This window comes from Sus scrofa, chromosome 1 (assembly GCF_000003025.6).
Source record: "Sus scrofa isolate TJ Tabasco breed Duroc chromosome 1, Sscrofa11.1, whole genome shotgun sequence".
NCBI lineage: Eukaryota > Metazoa > Chordata > Mammalia > Artiodactyla > Suidae > Sus > Sus scrofa.
Window position 1 is genome coordinate 248,164,147 of NC_010443.5, and position 18,928 is coordinate 248,183,074.

Consider the following 18,928-nt stretch of genomic DNA (forward strand, 5'->3'; position numbering starts at 1 on the left):
CCATGTTTTTTTGGACCAAGTTTAATTTCTGAACGAAGTCCTAGCAGCGCTGGCTTTATCAACTCTGTGGATTCCTGCAAGCTGAAGGTTTTTCCACAAGATTGTCATTTCATCTCTGCTTTCCCTCATGTTAGCAGCTTCTTGGTTTGTCAGCCATCGACCTGCTTCTTTCATGTGTTTTGGAAGATAAAGAACTCAGAACAAGAGGTGTGGTCATTTTTCAGAGGGAATGTGCCTGGCAGAATCTTAGATAGTATTTCCTAAGTAGACATTTGAAGACATTCTTTGCCTATAACCTTCTAAACCATCCACCGAAGTCTCTAGCCAAAATGAATGGCCCCTGCTTCCAAGCGTCCACAGATCTTTCCTGCTTCTTCTATTAAGACACACGTTTCGTGTTGCCTCAGCTTGCACCCGACGCTTAAGAAGGTTCTGACTCGCTGTTGAATGCAATGTTCTCAGAACGGAAACCTCATTGTTTACCTCTCTTTTCTTCCCAGATCCAGCCACAGTGCCCTGCCTACGCTAAAGGCTTCATTAGCTAAATAAGTCAATACATGAAATCAGTTTTTTGAATAGGATATTTTTAAGTCTCGTCTTTGTTCAAATAGGCAAAATGCGGCGGTGGCAGCATCAGAATCTTCGCCTCTGGGTTTTGAGTTCAGGAGATTGGCAACCGCTCAGCTGGCTGATAACAAAGTTCTTTGACTTTAATGAGGCCTTTCACTTGGCTTTCTTGCGTACTTGTGACTGGAGAGATGGTGAGGTTCTCAGAATGATTGATTTTGTCTGGGCTTTGCTAAGTCAGGCCTGGCAGAAGCATGATTTCCGCTCTAACTCAGTGATTGCGAAAGAAAACAGATAACTCTCCTTGACTTCTGTGCCCCACACCCTTCTAGTCCCTAACCATCCTTTATGCTCGCTTTCCCTAGAAAGGGTGTGATTTTGAAGAAAAAATTCTACTGCTTTATCCCAGTTTTCTTTTTTGCATCTTAGGGCCTCACTCGAAGCATATAGAAGTTCCCAGGCTAGGGGTCTAATTGGGAGCTACAGCTGCCAGCCTACACCAAAGCCGCAGCAATGCAGGATCCAAGCTGCATGTGCAACCTATCCTGCAGCTCACAGAAATACTGGATCCTTAACCCACTGAGCGAGGCCAGGGATTGAACCCACATCCTCATAGATACTAACCGGGATTTGTTACTGCTGAGCCACAAAGGGAACTCCTCCATCCAATTTTGAACGAACATTATTGTCACAAAACGTTCTTCCTTCTTGTGTTCAGCCAGTATTCTGTGGATAATTTTAACATGTTTTGTAAGCAGTTTTGCATTTCAACAGATGATTTGCATTCTAGTGGGAAAAGCCAGAGCTCTGTCATCTGAAGATGTGAGTTCTAATCCTGGCTTTATCACTTTTTTTGTTTTGTGCTCTGTTTTCCTCATCTACAAATATGGAAGAGAACACATATCTTGCAGAATGGTCATAAGGGATACATGGCAAACATTGAAACAAAATCTTTTAGGAAAACGTCCAATTTTATTCTCTTCCTAGTAAGCAAATTTTTACCATGGCATGCCGTGTAATGAAGTTCTTTATACTTCATGATCTCCCATGGGTTTTTATGTTACTGGCAAATTCAAGTAGCATGTATTGTGTGTCAACTAGGCAATGGATCTTACATTCTGCACTGAGTCTGTTAAGCTAAGTAAGAAATGGTTACTACCCTGGAAAAGTTTATAAGCGAGCAAGCGAGAGAGAAGCTTAAACAAAGAATCACAACCCAGCATAAGTGCTGGATAAAGGTATCTATAAAATAGGAGGGTGCCTAGTGCATAGCAAGTATGGTGTCACAGCTCATCTTCCATAAAACCTTAATACACTGAATATATGAATAGCTTTTCTAGACACTTTTACAAGAGTTCTGATTGAAACGCTCTTATTTGAGAATTCAAGACTTTCACTTGTGTCTTTAACCATTTTACTAGAAGAAACCATAGAGATTAAAATCCTTTGTAGTCTCCCACTAATTCCTTTCCCTCAGTTCCATTCCAGCTTTTCAGAAACAGGCAAAGAGATTTGCTGGGCAAACCACGTAATATCGTGAGTCAGGGGTTGGCAAACATTGGCTTGTGGACCGACTCTGGCCCATTACCTAGTTTTATTTTTTTTATTATTTAATTAATTAATTTATTTTTAGGGCCACATCCAAGGCTTATGCAAGTTCCCAGGATAGGGGTCAAATTGGAGATGTAGCTGCTGGCCTACACCGCAGCTCACAGCAACGCCGGTTCCTTAACTCACTGAGCGAGGCCAGGGATTGAAGCGGCATCTTCATGGATCCTAGTTGAGTTCATTACCACTGAGCCACAGCAGGAACTCCCCATTGCCTAGTTTTATATGGCCCGTTAGCTAAAAATGGTTTTGACATTTTTAAATGGTTGAAAAAAAAAGTCTGAAGAGTAATATTTCAGAGTTCCTGTCGAGGTTCAGTGGTTAATGAACCCAACTAGTATCCATGAGGATGCGGGTTCGATACCTGGCCTTGCTCAGTGGGTTAAGGATCTGGCGTTGCTCTGGCTGTGGCATAGGCCAGCAGCTACAGCTCCAATTCAACCCCTAGCCTGGGAACCTCCATATGCCGTGGGTGCAGCCCTGAAAAAAAAAAAAAAAAAAGAGAAATATTTCATGACGTGAAATGATATGAAATTCACATTTCAGTGTCCATAAATACAGTGGTTTTGGAACACAGTGACTCTCACCCATTTCTGTATTGTCTGCAGCAGTTTTCGCAATAACTGAGTAGCTGTGACAAACTCTATGGTCCAGAGAGCCTCAAACACTCACATACCTGGCCCTTCACAGGGAAGGTTTGCCAGCCTGGGCCCTAAGTCCTTTAAAATCTTTGCAGCACTTCACATTCTCATTTTGTGACTGAGATGGGCATTTCTGATGTAAGAGGCAGTTTTTCCGTGTTCTCTGCTGTCACTTCTAGAAATAAGAAGTTCACTTGGCCTTTCTTTTTAACAGGAACATGCACTATTAGGTGATGTGAACATCCTGACGGGTGTCTCTTTTTGAAGGTACATGTGTTAAGTCCGTAGGAGGGGGACTCTGGAAACATTAAGTGGATTTTTCTTCATCACAGCCCCCCCCCACCGCCCCACCGCACCCCTGGCCCCAGCAATGTCTTGCTAAGTAATCTGAAGACGAGGGTGTCCAATTTCATTCTTTTCTTAACAAGCAAGTTATCAATTTCATTCTTTCCTTAACAAGCAATAATCAGTCTTTCCTGTAAGACTGGGCTTGCTGCCCCTAGAAGAGGGCAGCTTGGTCATATTTGTAAATCACATAACACTTCTCCCCTTAGAATAAGACTCGAGTATGGAAATTCTTTCCTATGCTAGGGACAGATCGAAACCATTTTGCTGAATTGTTACAAAGCAACAAACAAAAAGACAAACATAGTGGTAAAGCTTGAATGTTAAGCTTGCGTGTGGAAGGGTTTGCCATGTCCCCACTTCAGTGTTAAGGGGTAAAGATTTGCTGGTTGTTGGCGCTTCATCTCACATTCCTAATGGACAGCAGACTTGACCACGACTCTCAGTTAGTGGCCTCCACAGGGGACTTGTGGGCTTTTACAAGTAACCTTCATGGGGTATAAAGGTCTGCGTAGTGTTTTACATTCTGAATGATTATGTATTTGAAAAACCTACCCTTTAAAAACAAGAATAGCGTGGAGTTCCTATTGTGGCACAGTGGAAACGAAACCGACTAGGAATCATGAGTTTGCCGGTTCGATCCCTGGCCTCGCACAGTGTGTTAAGGATATGGCTTGCCGTGAGCTGTGGTGTAGGTTGCAGACTCAGCTTGGATCTGATGTGGCTGTGGCTGTGGCAGAGGCCAGCAGTTGTAGCTCCAGTTGGACCCCTAGCCAAGGAGAGCTTCTGTTGCTTTCGAAAGGCTCCGAGGAGCCAGGTCCTAGAACTCAGACTCAGCCTTCCTCTTTCTCCCTCTGTCGTGGGCCTTTGGGGAAACAGGGTGATAAACTGCATCTCATCTCCAAAGAAAAAAGTGATCGTCCCTCCATGTGTCCTATGTCCCATGAAGAAATTAGTCAGATACCTGCTAGATTCTAGGTCCAGAAAGTAATGATCAGTACTGGTATGTCATTTCAGTACCAACTCAGAAATATGTTGGAACTTTTAATCCAAAGTCTGTGTAACTTTTTACTTTGACCTTGTAATTTCACATCTGAGAATTTAGCCTGTAAAATTAAAACTAAACATGAAAGAAAGGTTTATGTACAGTAAGGCTTATGACTACATTTTGAATAGTGAAAATCTGGATAACCAAAGGTAAACGCACATGAGAAGAGTCAAGTAAACTATAATATGTGCACTTGACGAAGTATTAAAATAGATGTATACAGAGATTATATTTATACCATACCAGGCATACAAAAGCAGCCCTGTAAATCATCTGTGAATGGAGAACAAGAATACGGAAGTACAACTTGTTCACAGGTATTACGTATATAGGTGGTTGGACTTTACGTATGTATGTATGTATGTATTTACATGGCTGCACCCATGGAACCCCTGGGCCAGGGATTGAATCCGAGCTGTAGCTGTGGCAACACCAGATCCTTTAACCCATTGTACCAGGCTAGGGATTGAACCTGCACCTCTGCAGTGACCCAAGCCACTGCAGTTGGATTCTTAACCCACTGCGCCACAGCAGGAACGCCAGGTGCTTGGATTTTAAATGAGGTTTTTTTTTTTGTTTTGTTTTTTTTTTTTCGATTTTCCTAAATATTTACAAGAAAGAAAAATAACTGAAAATGCAAATACCTAGCAGCCAGGAGGTGAGAACCGTGCCTGCTCTCATCTAGATCCTGCGCTGGCCAGTGCAGATCTGGTTGTGAATGAAGCTGCAGGGCGTCTGTCCTCATGGAGTTTGTGGGTTTGCAGTGAAGGCCGGGCAGAAACAGTTCATTACTGCATTTTTTTGTAAATTGAAATATAGTTGATTTATAATGTTGTGTTACTTTCAGGAGTACAGCAGAGTGATTCGGTGATACCTATCATACATCTCTTCTTTTTCAGAGTCTTTTCTCTTGTAGGTTATTACAAGATATTGACTATAGTTCCTGTGCTGTGCAGTCACTGAGTTATAAAAAGGGGAGGGGAGGCTGCTGCGGAAGCCTAGAGCAAGGACATTTAACCAAGGAGTTGCTGAGGGGTGGTTGGTGCCACGGATGCAGTGATGTTAAGCAAGGCTGGAAGCTAAGGAGGTACCGCAGGAGGGCAGCAGCTTGAGAGAATTTCAGACAGAGGACATAGCATGTGCAGAGAGAGGCACAAAGTCAAGACCTTGGCCTGTTCCAGGAACCTCAAGTTCAGAGTGGTGGGAACAAAGAGGAGTCAGTCTAAGGGAGGGGGTGGATCCTGACAGGATGACAGTTGGACGTGGAAACCCATCAGAAATAGGGACTCCAGGAGTTCCCATTGTGGCTCAGTAGGTTAAGAGCCCAACTAGTATCTATGAGGATGTGGGTTTGATCCCTGGCCTTGTTCAGTGGGTTAAGGACCTGCTATTGCCATGAGCTGTGGCGTAGGTCGCAGATGGTAGATCAGATGCTGCGTGGCTGTGGCAGAGGCCAGCAGCTGCAGCTCCGATCCATTCTCTTGCCTGGGAACTTCCATATGCCATGCGTATGGAAAGAAAAACAGTAATAATAAAGAGGGCGTTCCTGTTGTGACACAGCGGAAACAAATCCAACTAGTAACCATGAGGATGCAGGTTCAATCCTTGGCCTCGCTCAGTGGGTCAGGGATCTGGCGTTGCCATGAGCTATGCTGTGGTTCACAGATGTGGCTGGGATCCCGTATTGCTGTGGCTGTGGCATAGGCTGGCAGCCGTAGCTCAAATTCGTCCTAGCCTGGAAACTTCCATATGCCTCGGGTGCAGCCCTAAAAAGAAGAAAGAAAGAAAGAAATTGGGATTTCATCCTATGGGCAAGCAGAGACTGACATAAGCAGATTTAATTTTATATTTAAATTGCTGAGACCGTACTAGAGCATAGATACAAGAGGTGGTGAGAATGGACACTGGGAAACCAGCAAGGAGAGAGGGAGGGGGCTTTGCAAGAATCTAGGGAAGAGATGGTGGCTCAAAAATGCAGCAAGGAGTCTTCCTTTTATATGAGGCTTAATCCAGGGGTTGCTGATTTGGGGATTTAAAGTATAGTAAGAACTGCAACCCTATAAAGAGTTTTTATTTTAAAATCTTCTAATTACATAGCAGAAATTTTCATTTTTATTTTTAAACAAAGATTTTAGAAATCTTTAGGACAAATAAATCCTCGGTGAGCCCCGGGTGAACGTTATACTGTGAAAATGTCATGTGCTCTTAAAATTGTGCAGAATCCAAAATGCTAACAGTTTTTCAGTAAAAGGAAAAGAAAGAGGAAGGAGGAAAGAAAAAATAACATTTGGTTTGGTGACAGATCTCCTTCTGTCACCATGAGTTCCTTGGTAAGCACAGGGCCTGGCACACAGCAGGCCCTCCAAGAATCCTGAATGAATGAAGGAATGTATGAAGGGAATGAATGAAAACTGCTGGATTAAAGAAGACGTTTAAGGATTTTCTTTTGGCCTTTCTTGGTTTCATTCTTTTTGCTCCCTGGCAATGCCCAGCCCACCCTGCCCCTTGTACATACCTACAGTTGCCCTGACGGAAGGTGGGGGCAGAAAGTAATCCAAAAAGGCTGCCTTTTAAGTACCAGTCATTTCAAAATATTGTTTCTTTGAATATTTCAAAATTAGACCAGTTGAAATGTTGCCTCCTTTTCCTAAAAATAATAATAATAATAATAATAAAATGGGCAACCCAGAAAAGTTTTATTTAAATATTTGTCATAAATGCTATTTGATTAAAATGTAGGCTTTGTGGAGAAACATAACTTCATAAATATGCATTTATGATGCCTCATATACACGTTTCCAAGAGCCAAAATTGGAAAAGGCCACATTGCCAGAAAGGGGAAAGAAACTACAGTTTGGTGAACTATTGTGTTTCAGGTACTGGGCTAACCCCCTTTTGAACATTTATGTTCAGTAATTTGCCCAGAGTCTCGTGGTTTATGGTAAACCCAGAACTTGACCTCCATCTGCCTGACTGCATGCCCCCCTCCTTACTCCTATGGCATAAAAATAAATGAATAAAAATCTCTCTAGGTCTATAGGCATGGAGATAAAGGAAAGTACTTGAAGCAAAAGTCCTTTGGAGGCTGTTACTGTGAACTCATGGGAGGAAAAAGAAAAATTCCAACTTGACTTCCTCCTCCTCACCTAAGTCTGTTCCCTTTTGAAAATTTTTTCAAGGAGCAAATCACGAATTTGCCTTCCCTGAGGGTTTGTTTGTTTATTAATTAATTAATTTTTGTCTTTTTAGGGCCACACCTGTGGCCTATGGAAGTTCCCAGACAAAGGGTTGAATCGGAGCTGCAGCTGCCAGCCTACACTACCACTCACAGCAAGGCCAGATCCTTAATCCCCTGAGTGGAACCAAGGATCGAACCTTCGTCCTCATGGATACTAGTTAGGTTTGTTACCTCTGAGCCATGACAGGAACTCCTTCCCTGCAGGTTTGTGCCGAGACTGACAAAGATGTCTTTTCCACCCTCGTGCTGAGTTGTTTTCAAAATCAACTGGTCTTACGAATTTCATTCGTATAGTCAGATCAATGGATTGTTTCTCTTGTTTTAAAGGAGCTTTTGTTCTGCGTTTTCTTCCTCCTTTTCAGGGCCACCTACACCCACCAGGATGTCGTCAGGACCGTATTCTTTTTCACAGGATGGTCTGTTGGCCCTGCTATTGAGTCTCTTTCTCCCATTTGTCACAGTTGATGATGGTGTTGCCATCTGCCAGGCATATGGAATTGGTGGTGCTCGGCGAATCTTTGTTCCAGTCTGGTCCCAGGGAAGATTTTGGAAGTGTCTTGTAAATTCTCCCCATCCTTTCCTGTGCCCTCGTTATAGGCTTCCTCTGCTGTAGCAGCTATGGAAGTCTGCCTTGGAATCTAATTAGCGAAGTCTGTCTTCCCTCCTCCACTCAACTGTGAGCCTCTGGAGGCCAGAGCTGGATCTCTTTCATCCCTGTGGGCCCCTCCCTTGGCCCCCAACGGGGAGGCATGGCAGCTATCACTGTATTGGTTTGAGTCAGTTTGTTGGCTAGTCATTCCTCATAATTCCTGATGATGCACCTGAAGCAGTTCTGAAAACCGATGAATGAAGAAGTTACATTTTGTGCTACTATTGATGTGAGAACCCCAAACAGAACACCCTTTACAGACTTTTCTCAGGGTGCATTTTCATTTATCTTGGATGGTATTTTGAAGAAAGCTTGGATTCCCATATTATCCTAACCACATTTTTTTTTTTATGGGAACATATGGAAGTTCCCGGGGCCAAGGGTTGAATTTGAGCCACAGCTGTGACCTCCACCATAGCTGCAGCAATGCCATATCCTTTAACCCACTGCGCTGGGCCAGGGATCAAACCTGCACCTCCATAACCACCCGAGCCACTGCAGTTAGCGTCTTAACCCACTTCCCCATGGGTGGGAACTTCTCTAACTTTATTTTCTATCAACAAAAATCAGCCATAGTTCACACTTCAAAAGGATTTTAGGGATCAGTGATCCAGATTTTTCTCAGATAACCCCAGCTGAGATGAATAGTCTGTGGCCAGCTTCAAAAACAGTTGTAACACTAAAGAGTAACACTACTGTTGTCTTACACTTCAACTAGAGTTAGGTTTTGTCAATGCCTGGGCCTGGCGTTCCCGCTATGGCACAGCAGGTTAAGGATCTGGCATCATTGCTGTAGCGGCTGGGGTCACTGCTGTGGTGTGGGTTCAGTCCCTGGCCCAGGAACTTCTGCATGCCATAGATGTGGCTAAAAAAAAGAATGAAAGAAAGAAGAAGCTGGGATAGCCCACAGTCCTCCAGGGTGATAGGCTTGAGGTGGAAAGGGTTGTGACTCTCACTGCTAACTTTCAGGCTACGTTCAGAGCCTCTTTACTTCCAACAAGTATTTCAGATTTGGGTAGTTGACCCCCTTGATTTCAACTCAAAAAATATTTATTGGACACCTGTGCTTCATGATACTTCTGATTTTCTGCTAACTGTTGAAAATCTTGGCCAAATTTTCTGACTGAATTGGGTAAGGAAGGTCCCCTGTTGACAGGTGAAAAATGAACGTGGGAGCAGAAGGCAGATGCAGCTCTGGGAGAGTCCACGTGAAGAACAGGACCTCTTAGGCACTGGTGTTATTGGCCCTGGTCTGTGGGAAAATGATGTCAGAAAGCTCTTCCCCCTCAGCGAGAACCCCATTCGGTTGTGGTTCATGATCCATGGTCGGTTTGGGTCTTTTTCAGGTAAGCCGGAACTTCGAGCTGGTCGGACGGGTTAACTTGGATCAGCTGGAACAGATGAAGGAGAAGATGGAGAGCTCCAGCAGTGATGATGAGGACAAGGAAGAAGAAATGAGCAGCAAGGCTGATGACAGAGGTTAGTCTCCTCCCTGCCCTCTGAGCCCCAGATGGCATCCAGCGTGTCCGTGGTGAGACAGAAGGGAGGCAGAAGGTTGTTGGAGGAGGAACAGAAGGAATGATCCTTCTTAGTTAAGTAGCAGAACAGAGCGACTTAAGCAACACGTCAGGAGCCATGTCTCAGTAAGCTGTCGCCAGCCCTAGAAACTCCAAGGGAAACCGACGTTTTTCTCTTTAACTATATATGCTCTGCGTTTGTTAAAAGATACATGGTGATCATTTGTTTTGAATCAGGATAACTGGTATCTGGGGAATCTTCAGAATAAGGACAGACAGACAGCAAGATGGATGATGCTGTGAAAGCTATTGAGTGTAAATGCGCTTCCAATCGAACCCGTATTTCAAGCTGCTGCTCCCGGGGTGTGCGCTGCTGGGGTTGTGGGGGAGGCTGCAAAGGGCTTGAGCCCTGAGCCCTCTCCTTGTGTCCCTCTGCCTGGCCTCCTCTTAACCCTTAAGCTGCCACTTTTGCTTTGTCAGGAGAGAGAGAGAGAGACCCAGGGCTTTTGATTTGACGGTGTGTTTATCAGGGGGACACTGGGAAAGGCTCTGTGCTCTATTTTTCCAACTTCCTGTGAGTTTATAATTAGATTCAGAGTGAAGTTTTTCAAAGTCTATTTGGCTGTGGACATACATTTACATGATCTAGAGTTGGTTTGCTCCATCATTCAACATAGAATATTGTGGGAAATCTAAGCCTCTGCGCATAAGAATATAGACTAGGGGAGTTCCCTTCATAGCTCATCGGTTAACCAACCTGACTAGGAGCCATGAGGATGCGGGTTTGATCCCTGGCCTCACTCAGTGGGTTAAGGATCCGGCGTTGCTGTGAGCTGTCATATAGGTCGCAGACATGGCTCAAATCCTGAATTGCTGTGGCTGTGCTGCAGCTCCAATTTTACCCCTACCTAGCCTGGGAACTTGCATATGCTGCAGGTGTGTCTCTAAAAAAGCAAAAAAGAATATATGTTGGGATATCTTAGTTATTGCAGATGTATCAAAAGCACATGAATAGCCATGAGAGATAAAAGGATAGCTATCATCCCAGTGATGAGAAGAATGGTATTAATTGCAATTATTCAGCATCATCACGTGCCAGGCCCAGGATGGGTTTTTTTGTTTGTTTGTTTGTTTGTTTTTTGCCAAGTGGAGGTCCAGTTTGGCCCCTGAACCCCTGGCCAAGAGGAGAGCAGGGACCGGCAGTCAAGGTGCATCTGTGGTGGATGGATAAATAAAACATCCACACCATCAAAACTGGTTGCCCTTGTAAAGTGACAGCTTTTATTTTATATAAGAGGGGCAACAGAAATCCATTTCTTACAAGGAAAATGGCTGTGGTCTGAGAAGCATGTTTTTTTTATTTTCTTTCTTTTTTTTTTTTTTAAAGCATTTCACAGATATGCTCTTAGTGATGAGTTCTTGAACATTCGTGCCCTGTTACCAGAGTTCTCTGGAAGGGGATGCTTTTGACAGAGGGTGCACAGACTCCTTTTCGTCCTGGTACTCTGTGCCCTACCGTCCCTCGGCGGGAAAGAAATTATTCAACACGCTACCATGACCATTTAACCTCTAGAGCCGGGCAGACATGATTTTACAAGTTATAAGCATTGCAGGAGCAAGAATACCTTTTAGTCCTCCCCTCCCCATGACACCTCCAAAATAAAAGCATAGACAATTAGAAGAAAGCCGGCAGTCAGAGGTGGGGGGCGCCAGGCTCTTTTCCCTGCTTGCCTGGCTTGGCCACCCCCTCGCACTGCACTGTGGCCTCAGACCAGCTCAGTTTGCCTGGAGAGAACCTCATGGTGTCTGCTTGCTTCTCCCTGGCAAGTGTAGGTAGCATCCCCATTCATGAGCCTTAACCACCTGGAGAAAAAAAGTCCTGGGGTGAAGGAGCCTGTATCCCTCTCTCAGAGGGTGGGGGATTTACATGAGTAACTTCTAGTCATGTTAATGCAATTACAAGCCTGAACCTTCTTGTCCTCCCTCACCGATCCTTGAAAGAACAGCCTCCTTTGTCTCATCGCCTTTGAATCCATTTTCCACCATCGAGGTGTATTCTTGCCAACAAGAAGGAACGGCACACAATAGCCTCAGGGTGTTTTTGCCAGCCGTTCTGTCTTCCAGGAGTAGAGAGCGGGAGGTGGCTTTAGCACAGCTCTTGGAGCTAATGGAGAGCCATTTGATGTGTGACAGGTAATGATTGGCCTCCTCCTTTGAGGGTGAAACAGCAGGAGCTCTTGGAAAGAATAGATGGCTGGTTTCATGTTTCCTAAGGGTAAGCAAGGGAGCGTGCCAGGAGCTGGGCTCTCGTTGGCATTGCAGACACTCGTCAGGCACTCGATTCGGGGGCCTTGCGTCCTTGGAGCTACCCACCATCCTTGCCCAACACGAGAACTGGGGAGAGGGCCTACTGTGGCCACAGGGCAGGTCCTGCCTCAGAAGGCAGCTCAGAGGGAATTTGCAAGAGAAGAAACCAGGCATGAAGAAATCAAAATTAACCCCAGACGAATCCTCCCCACCCCCTCTCATTATGCAGTTGGGAGGAGTCAGGAAGGCATTCTGTTGATTTCTTGCCCAAGATAATCCCTGCTAAGGAATTAATGCGCAGAGCAGATGGTGCTGTCTCATTTCCAATGAAAAGAATCAAGGAAGATAGTCTGTGCAATTATTTTTAATGGCTTGTGTGGTGATCTTCTTAATTTGTGAGAAAATGTTTCATCTTTTGTTCAAACTGGCCCCATTCACGTCGCGTTTTGTGCTGAAGGCAGCACAGAGACACCTAGCCCATGAGCGTCAGCCTGAGGATTTGTGTTAGATGGAGTCTTTCAACCCGGAGACGTCTCCCTGTCCCGTCTCGTGGGTACAGGCGCGGAGCGATCAGATATGCAGAGATGATCAACGTTTCCCCATGCAGAGCCCTCACTTTGCAGCGTGGCTGCAGAACCGTCTAGGTCCTGCCGTTTATTAGCCACGTGAAGGTCTGGCCCTCTGTGGGATAATGAAAGACATATGGGCTTGGGACTCAGGATAACACAAAGGCCATAGAAGCGCTGTCTGTGTGTCTGCCAGGAGGAGTGGCCTGTAAACAATTAGCCAGCCAATCCTCATTTATCAGACACCCTCACATGGGCCCAGGGCCGTGAAGGACAGAAAACGACAGTCAATATTTGATGTTGACAACAGACCTGTCCAGAAACGCCTGCATAGCCCCGCAGTCATGAATACACCAACTGAGGCGTGGATGCCGGGCAGCCGGCCAGGACCCCTCGCCGGCTGAGGACATGCTTTCACATTCCGGCCTCCCCCCTCCCCGTGTCCGGGATTCACTCCTGCTAGGTTCGCTGCTGGCAGATCTCCTTCCGTGCCCACAGCCACCCCGGGAGGCGTTGATTATGCCATCCATGGCAGGCGACCCCACGTCGTGAGCCCTCAGCCTTACCTGGAACATGTCGCAACCCTGAGGTCTTCCTACACGCAACCTGGTCCGGTGCTTGCGGTAGCCTGTGTTCTCTTTAGTGAGCAGAGATAAACTTGTGTCAAATAGAAAATGAATAGGTGCTAAACTGTGAGGCACTGATACAGAGCATCACAGAAGGGAGAGGTTTGATAGGAAAAAAAAAAATGCTCAGATGCTGTTGGAAGAACAGAAGGGGTTCTTCAGGCAAGACAGACCCAGATTATTTGTGATGGAAGCAGCTGAGAGGTGAGGAGAAATGGGGCCACCTGGGGTCCGGGAGCCAGGAACAGTTCTTAAGGGAGTTTTAAAAAATACTCTTTGGTGAAAAGCCAGTAGAAGAAAGAATAAGGAATCTGGAAACTGCTGTCACCAAATGGCTTTTCGAGGGTGGGTAGGGGAGATTTTCCTAATGAATACTGACTCCGCTTCTGCCCACTCCCCCAGCACACAGGTAACGCTTCTGCTCTCTCCTCGCAGATCTGATGAGATTTTCTGACCGTGGGGCGGCCATCAACACTGAGAAGCGTTTTCCATGTGAATTTTGTGGTCGGGCGTTTTCCCAGGGCTCTGAGTGGGAAAGGCACGTGCTGAGACACGGCATGTAAGTCCCTCGAAGGCCTTTGCCCAGCGTGCAAGGTGGCAGTTTCCCCAACAATCTGTAGACCCCCACTCTGTGTCCCGTTTCCGGGCATGGGAGGAGAGGCAGTTGTAACGAACTGGGTTTCTCTCTTTCCGCTGGTTTTGTAAAACGGTCCACCCAGACACAAGGCAAAGGAGGAAAAGATCATCTTTACGAATGACAGATCCCGATCAAGCCCTCGTGTAGAAGTTTAGCGCTTTCTCCAGCCCGGGCCCCATCAGCTTTCATTAGCATGACATTCTCTGATAGAGCGTGGACCGGAGTCCAAAGATCTGGCTTCTGTTCCTGCCTCTGTGATGATTCATTCCCCGAGTGGCCTTGAACCTTCCCACGCACCTCTCGGTGCCTTCAATGCTCTGCCTCGGGGACAGAGCCCGCTTCTGCCTGCCTCCCAGGTAGGTGGGAGCATACCTGTCAAACTCTTATAAAATCCTTGAATATAAAATTGTCCCCTAGACAAGGCATTTAGAGCCCCGCAGACACTGGGAGAGCCTAGGAGGTGGTTCTTTCAGCAGAACATGCCCAGAGACAAGAAGCATCTGAACTTCAGAGGCTATAAATAAGCCTCCCCAAACATGGGTCCCACTGTCAGTTTTTTGCTTTTTGTTTGTTTCTGTGATTTACTTTTGGACCTGCCATTCAATCCCAAGTTGCTCTTTTAGTCCTAATAAATATAGCACATCTCCAAGCTTCTAGGTTCCTCTGATGAATTTGAGCATGAGATCATCCCTGCCGTTACCATTTAGGACTTATCCTGTTCCCAGTAGAAGAAGGAATGTAAAATAATGATGTCAATCTGGAAAGGAAGCGTGGTGTAGTCCAAATACAGTATTGCTAATGCATATTTTTATAGGTTCAGCTCTTTAATAAGATACCAGAAACATATGACCTAAGCATTTACAGGTAGCAAGCATAAATCTCTCACAATTTAGTCATAGGTCTGTGACATTTGTTCAAGGGAGACCCCCAAGGCCTCTTTAGGATCAGGAAAATAAGGATAGGAGTGTTTTTGTTTAATTTAAAAATATGTATGTATCTATACTCATCTGTCTCTGCCATCACTGTTTTTCTAGGGCGTTGAATGACACCAAGCAGGTGAGCAGAGAAGAAATCCACCTGAAAGATAGCATGGAGGACAGTATTAAGATGCCCTCTATAGAGGAAAAGGAAGCTGATGAAGCAATCGGGATAGACTTTTCCTTAAAGAACGAAACAGTAGCCATCTGTGTCGTAGCTGCTGACAGATCTCTCCTGGAGAACGCAGAGGCCAAAAAAGAATAAGTGTTTGGTGAAATTCTTCATCACCCCTTACTTGAACCGTGATTGAAAAAAAAGTGGGAGGGCCAGCTTGGGCTGTGAAGGTGGGGACAGAAAAGAGAAGACAGAACAAAGCTGCTTTTTAGGACTGAACAATCTATTTTCAAAGCACTGGTACCTGTGTGAGTGAGTATGTAAATTAAAGTTATTTAAATGGTTGGAACATGTGGCTCCTTTTCCATCACTACATCTTTCCTTCCGGATCTGCATCTTGGAAGTTTCGTTGTGTTGTGGAAGACGGAAGCACCTCCCCTGCACACGTGTGCGCTACGGTGGTCTTGGACAGTGTGTGGAAACAAGCTCCGTGACAGTAGAAGACTTCTCTTAGGGGAACAACTTTTTGACGCACAACTTTCGGTGCGTTTTTCTAGTTTTAATACCTTAAGCTTTTTCAAGACCTAACTGCAGCCGCTTTGGGAAAAAACAAACAGAAAAAAACAAAAAAACAAAAAAAAAACAAAAACAGAAAATGAAAAAAACTGCTTTGCATAAAACAGTCACCTGTTTCCTAGTACCTCAAACTTAACCAAGGGAATTCTCTGCATTTGTCAGTACTACCTGTCGTCATTGTGGTTAAATGTAGAGAGAACTGCTGGGCAAGATGGTGAATGGAGAAAAAAAAAAAAAAAAAAAAAGAGTTTTAAAGAAAGGAACACAAATTGTGCTTAAAATCCCCACGTGGGTTTTATTTCTTAAAATACTGTGATTTTTTTAATTATTTTAGTAAAAAACAAAACAAAAAAAAGAAACAGACTTTAATTATTAGATAAATGTTTGTGAATTGTCATCCTTTATTCCAGGTAAGCTGTTTATTAGTGTTCAACTATAATTTAGAATTTGATAGTTTTCATGTGAACTAATTTTAAGGTGACTGTGGAGTTTTGTTTGCCACATGTTTATTTTCTATCAATTTGAGTGTTACAAACACAGCACAATTCAGTTTTTCATATACATTTTTGTGTGTGTGTTGTTATTGTTGTTTTGATTTGGGGGCAAGGGAGATTTTGTTTTTTGTGAATAGGAACGTTTTTATTTTAAACACGGAAATAGCAAAGACGTTAACCTTTTTTTTTTTTTTTTTTAATTTAACTAAAGAACCAAACTTTTCGGCACAGCTATGCAGCTTGTGGGCCAGACGAGGAAGTCCTCTTCACCCTTTTGTTGCTGTCAAATGTACACATTCTCTGTCTCACATGAATAATTTCTGTTAGGATGGGCTGGGCTTTTGTGTGTGATTTTTAAAATCTGTGTTGTTTTTGTTTGCCTTGTGGGTTTTTTTTTTTTTTTTTTTTTTCCAGAGGTGGGGGAGGGGAGGGTTCTCATTTATTTTGCAGGACAAGGGGATGTGCTCAAATCCCATCCCTTTGGTGAGAGTGTTCGAGAAATACTTATATCCTACAAGGAGCCTGGAGAACTACTTTTTTTTTTTTTTTTTTTTTTTTTAAATCTAGCTGCCAGCTGCTCTGTTTCCCCATATTAGCTTTTTCAGGAGGGAGCAGCTTAGACTAAATCTAAGTCTACATTTATAATACGTTCTGATTGTGAACAAAGGGTTTCGTTCCAAAAAGTAGAACTTTCCTTGAAGCCTAGGTTTTAGAAGCCTGTGTGCATGTGTGCTGGGCAGTGAGTGCGCGCGTGCGTGTGTGTGTGTGTGTGTGTGTGTCCTTTGGTTTTCATGTTTTTTTGTTTTTCTTTTAACTTGGAAGGGTTGGGGGCGGGGGGGGGGCGAAAGGGAAGGGGAATTGCTGAGATGACAGTGTCCCACACAGCTTCAAATAAAATCCATGGAAAGATATTGCATTTGTGGAATAAGTGCTTACTTGAAAAGCATGTTCTTCTTTTATTTTCTTGCTGTTTAGAATTTTTATTTGTTGGGCGTTTGTTTTAATTTAAATTTTTTTTTTTTAGGGATGGGGGCCATCATGTGGAAACCAGAAAATGGGGAAAGTGTGAACTATCTAGACAAAGATTCATTTTGTGTCCATATTTGTTTTTGATTGGCCTCATTTCAAATGTACTAAACAGTTCCATACCTGGATTGGGTGTTTGTAATGGTTACCAAAAAAGGAAGAAAAAAAAAAAAAAAAAAAGGAAAGAAAGAAAAAAGAAAAAAAAAAGAAAATAATTGTGACATGCTTTTATCACTACTTTATTTTTCAAATAACATGTAAATATTGTAATCCATTGGATTTTGTTTTGCTAACCTGTTAATAAAAATATGGGACCATTATCCTTTTAACAAGGCTAGAATGTCATTTTTTTTTCTTTTTTCAAACATATACCTGATATTTTGTGGCCGCACATTTTGGATGCATTATTATAATTCTGTTGACTGTAATGACATAGAATTTACAACATCTTTTTTTGTTTGTTTAATTTATACAGAGGACATTTTTTTTTCAGAGCTTGAGAGAAGAAAATAAATAGCAAATGATAACCTATTGACTCCAATAATCAGTGTTTCCCAGTACTTGATAAAAGATAGGGAGATCCTGAGTTCTTGAAGCCAAGGGTTTAAAAAAACAACAAAAAAAACACACAAGTAGGTTATTCAAGTTGTTTGCAACATACATTTTGTAATGAAATGTGAGAAATTAATAAAGAATTTTTTCACATGTGTCTCTGTGCATCTGTTGTAAATCATTTATAGATATGACTACGGATATGAACTATAGAAAATACATACCCTTGTCTTTCAATGCATGCACAGGAGAGCGATTTCAAGCCATTGAATCTGCACCGTAATGGAAAGCAAAGGTAACATTAAGGTGAGGTATGAGCTGGGATTTGAAAATGTTAATATTTCTGCATCAGATATTTATCACCAACTGGGGGAATTTCATGGAGGGAATGTTTTCTGTCAAAAATGGGAATCAAAGTAGTGTATGAAGCTTCAGACGGAGGAAATGCCAGTGAATAAACATCGTCTGGGGACCCTAAATTCATGAGCACAGTTAACTTACAGTAACTGCAAGTCACAAGGCACAACCACTGCTACAAACTATCTTACTGTGCATCCTGCATCAGTAATTATCATCATGTATTCTTTGAGCTACCTTGTTATAAATCAAAGAAAAAATTAATAGTCATGAAACCTAGAAGAGAAATATCAACACTGCTGATTTTTAAACTCAAGAGCTGATTTATACTGTCTGCCTTCACCAGTGTTTAGAGAAGAAGGGCTCACATCCAGAGCCCACTCTAAAAACTTGGTTCTCACTCTTCTTTGTCTTTTTTAATCTTCTTTATAAAAGAAAGATTTTAAGAGGCTTATAAAAGTGTATAAAACACAACTAGAGAAAACAAAGATAAATCAAGACCCAAAGTGGAAAATGACTGAATAGCAAAATTGTATTAGAGAACTGGCAAAAATGCATGCCATGAGACCATACATAAGCTGCATATTTGGCTCTGAGCTTCCTGGGAGGCATGGCAAAAAGGCTTAATCAAAAATCACATTCATAGTAACTTTATCATCGAATGCTCAAGAGACATTCAACCTTTTCTAGAACTGCACGTTAAGAAGTTTCTTCTGTATGTTTTCCTAAAGGAAAGTAAGTGCCTATGATAAATCATGATAGAATGTGTATATGTACACATTCTTTTTAAAAAGTTATGTAATAATATATATATAAAAGAGAAAGTGACATAATGGACTTCTCCATTGTGAAACAGCTATTCCTCTCTTATGGCCTCCATCAAATATTTCATGAACAATGTGTTTATTGAGTTCATATCTAATCCATACTCCCCCTTGGTTTTATGTAGAGAAGGTGGAATATACCGATAAACTAGTCATGATACAGACTTTAACAAGGCAATACTGGAGGCACAATAGAGGTTTCATCCTTATACAAATCCCAGTGATGGTCACTGTGGATGCCCTTTTATCTAGTGGCTC

General features: G+C 43.2%; 1 protein-coding gene across 15 annotated transcripts in view; it reads left to right on the plus strand.

Annotated features, from left to right (window-relative positions):
- ZNF462 (zinc finger protein 462) overlaps positions 1-17,646 on the plus strand; it is a 152,657-nt gene extending 135,011 nt beyond the window's left edge. For 11 of the 15 annotated variants that reach the window (XM_013993738.2, XM_021067157.1, XM_021067169.1 and 8 more), the window contains 3 exons: positions 9,443-9,575; positions 13,548-13,671; positions 14,784-17,646. In XM_013993738.2, the coding sequence (XP_013849192.2) occupies positions 9,443-9,575; positions 13,548-13,671; positions 14,784-14,991 (465 nt within the window). In that variant the 3' untranslated portion in view covers positions 14,992-17,646. Of the gene's footprint in view, positions 1-9,442; positions 9,576-13,547; positions 14,106-14,783 lie in introns of all 15 variants that reach the window. The other 4 variants (XR_002337179.1, XR_002337181.1, XR_002337178.1 and 1 more) reach the window with 3 other exon arrangements.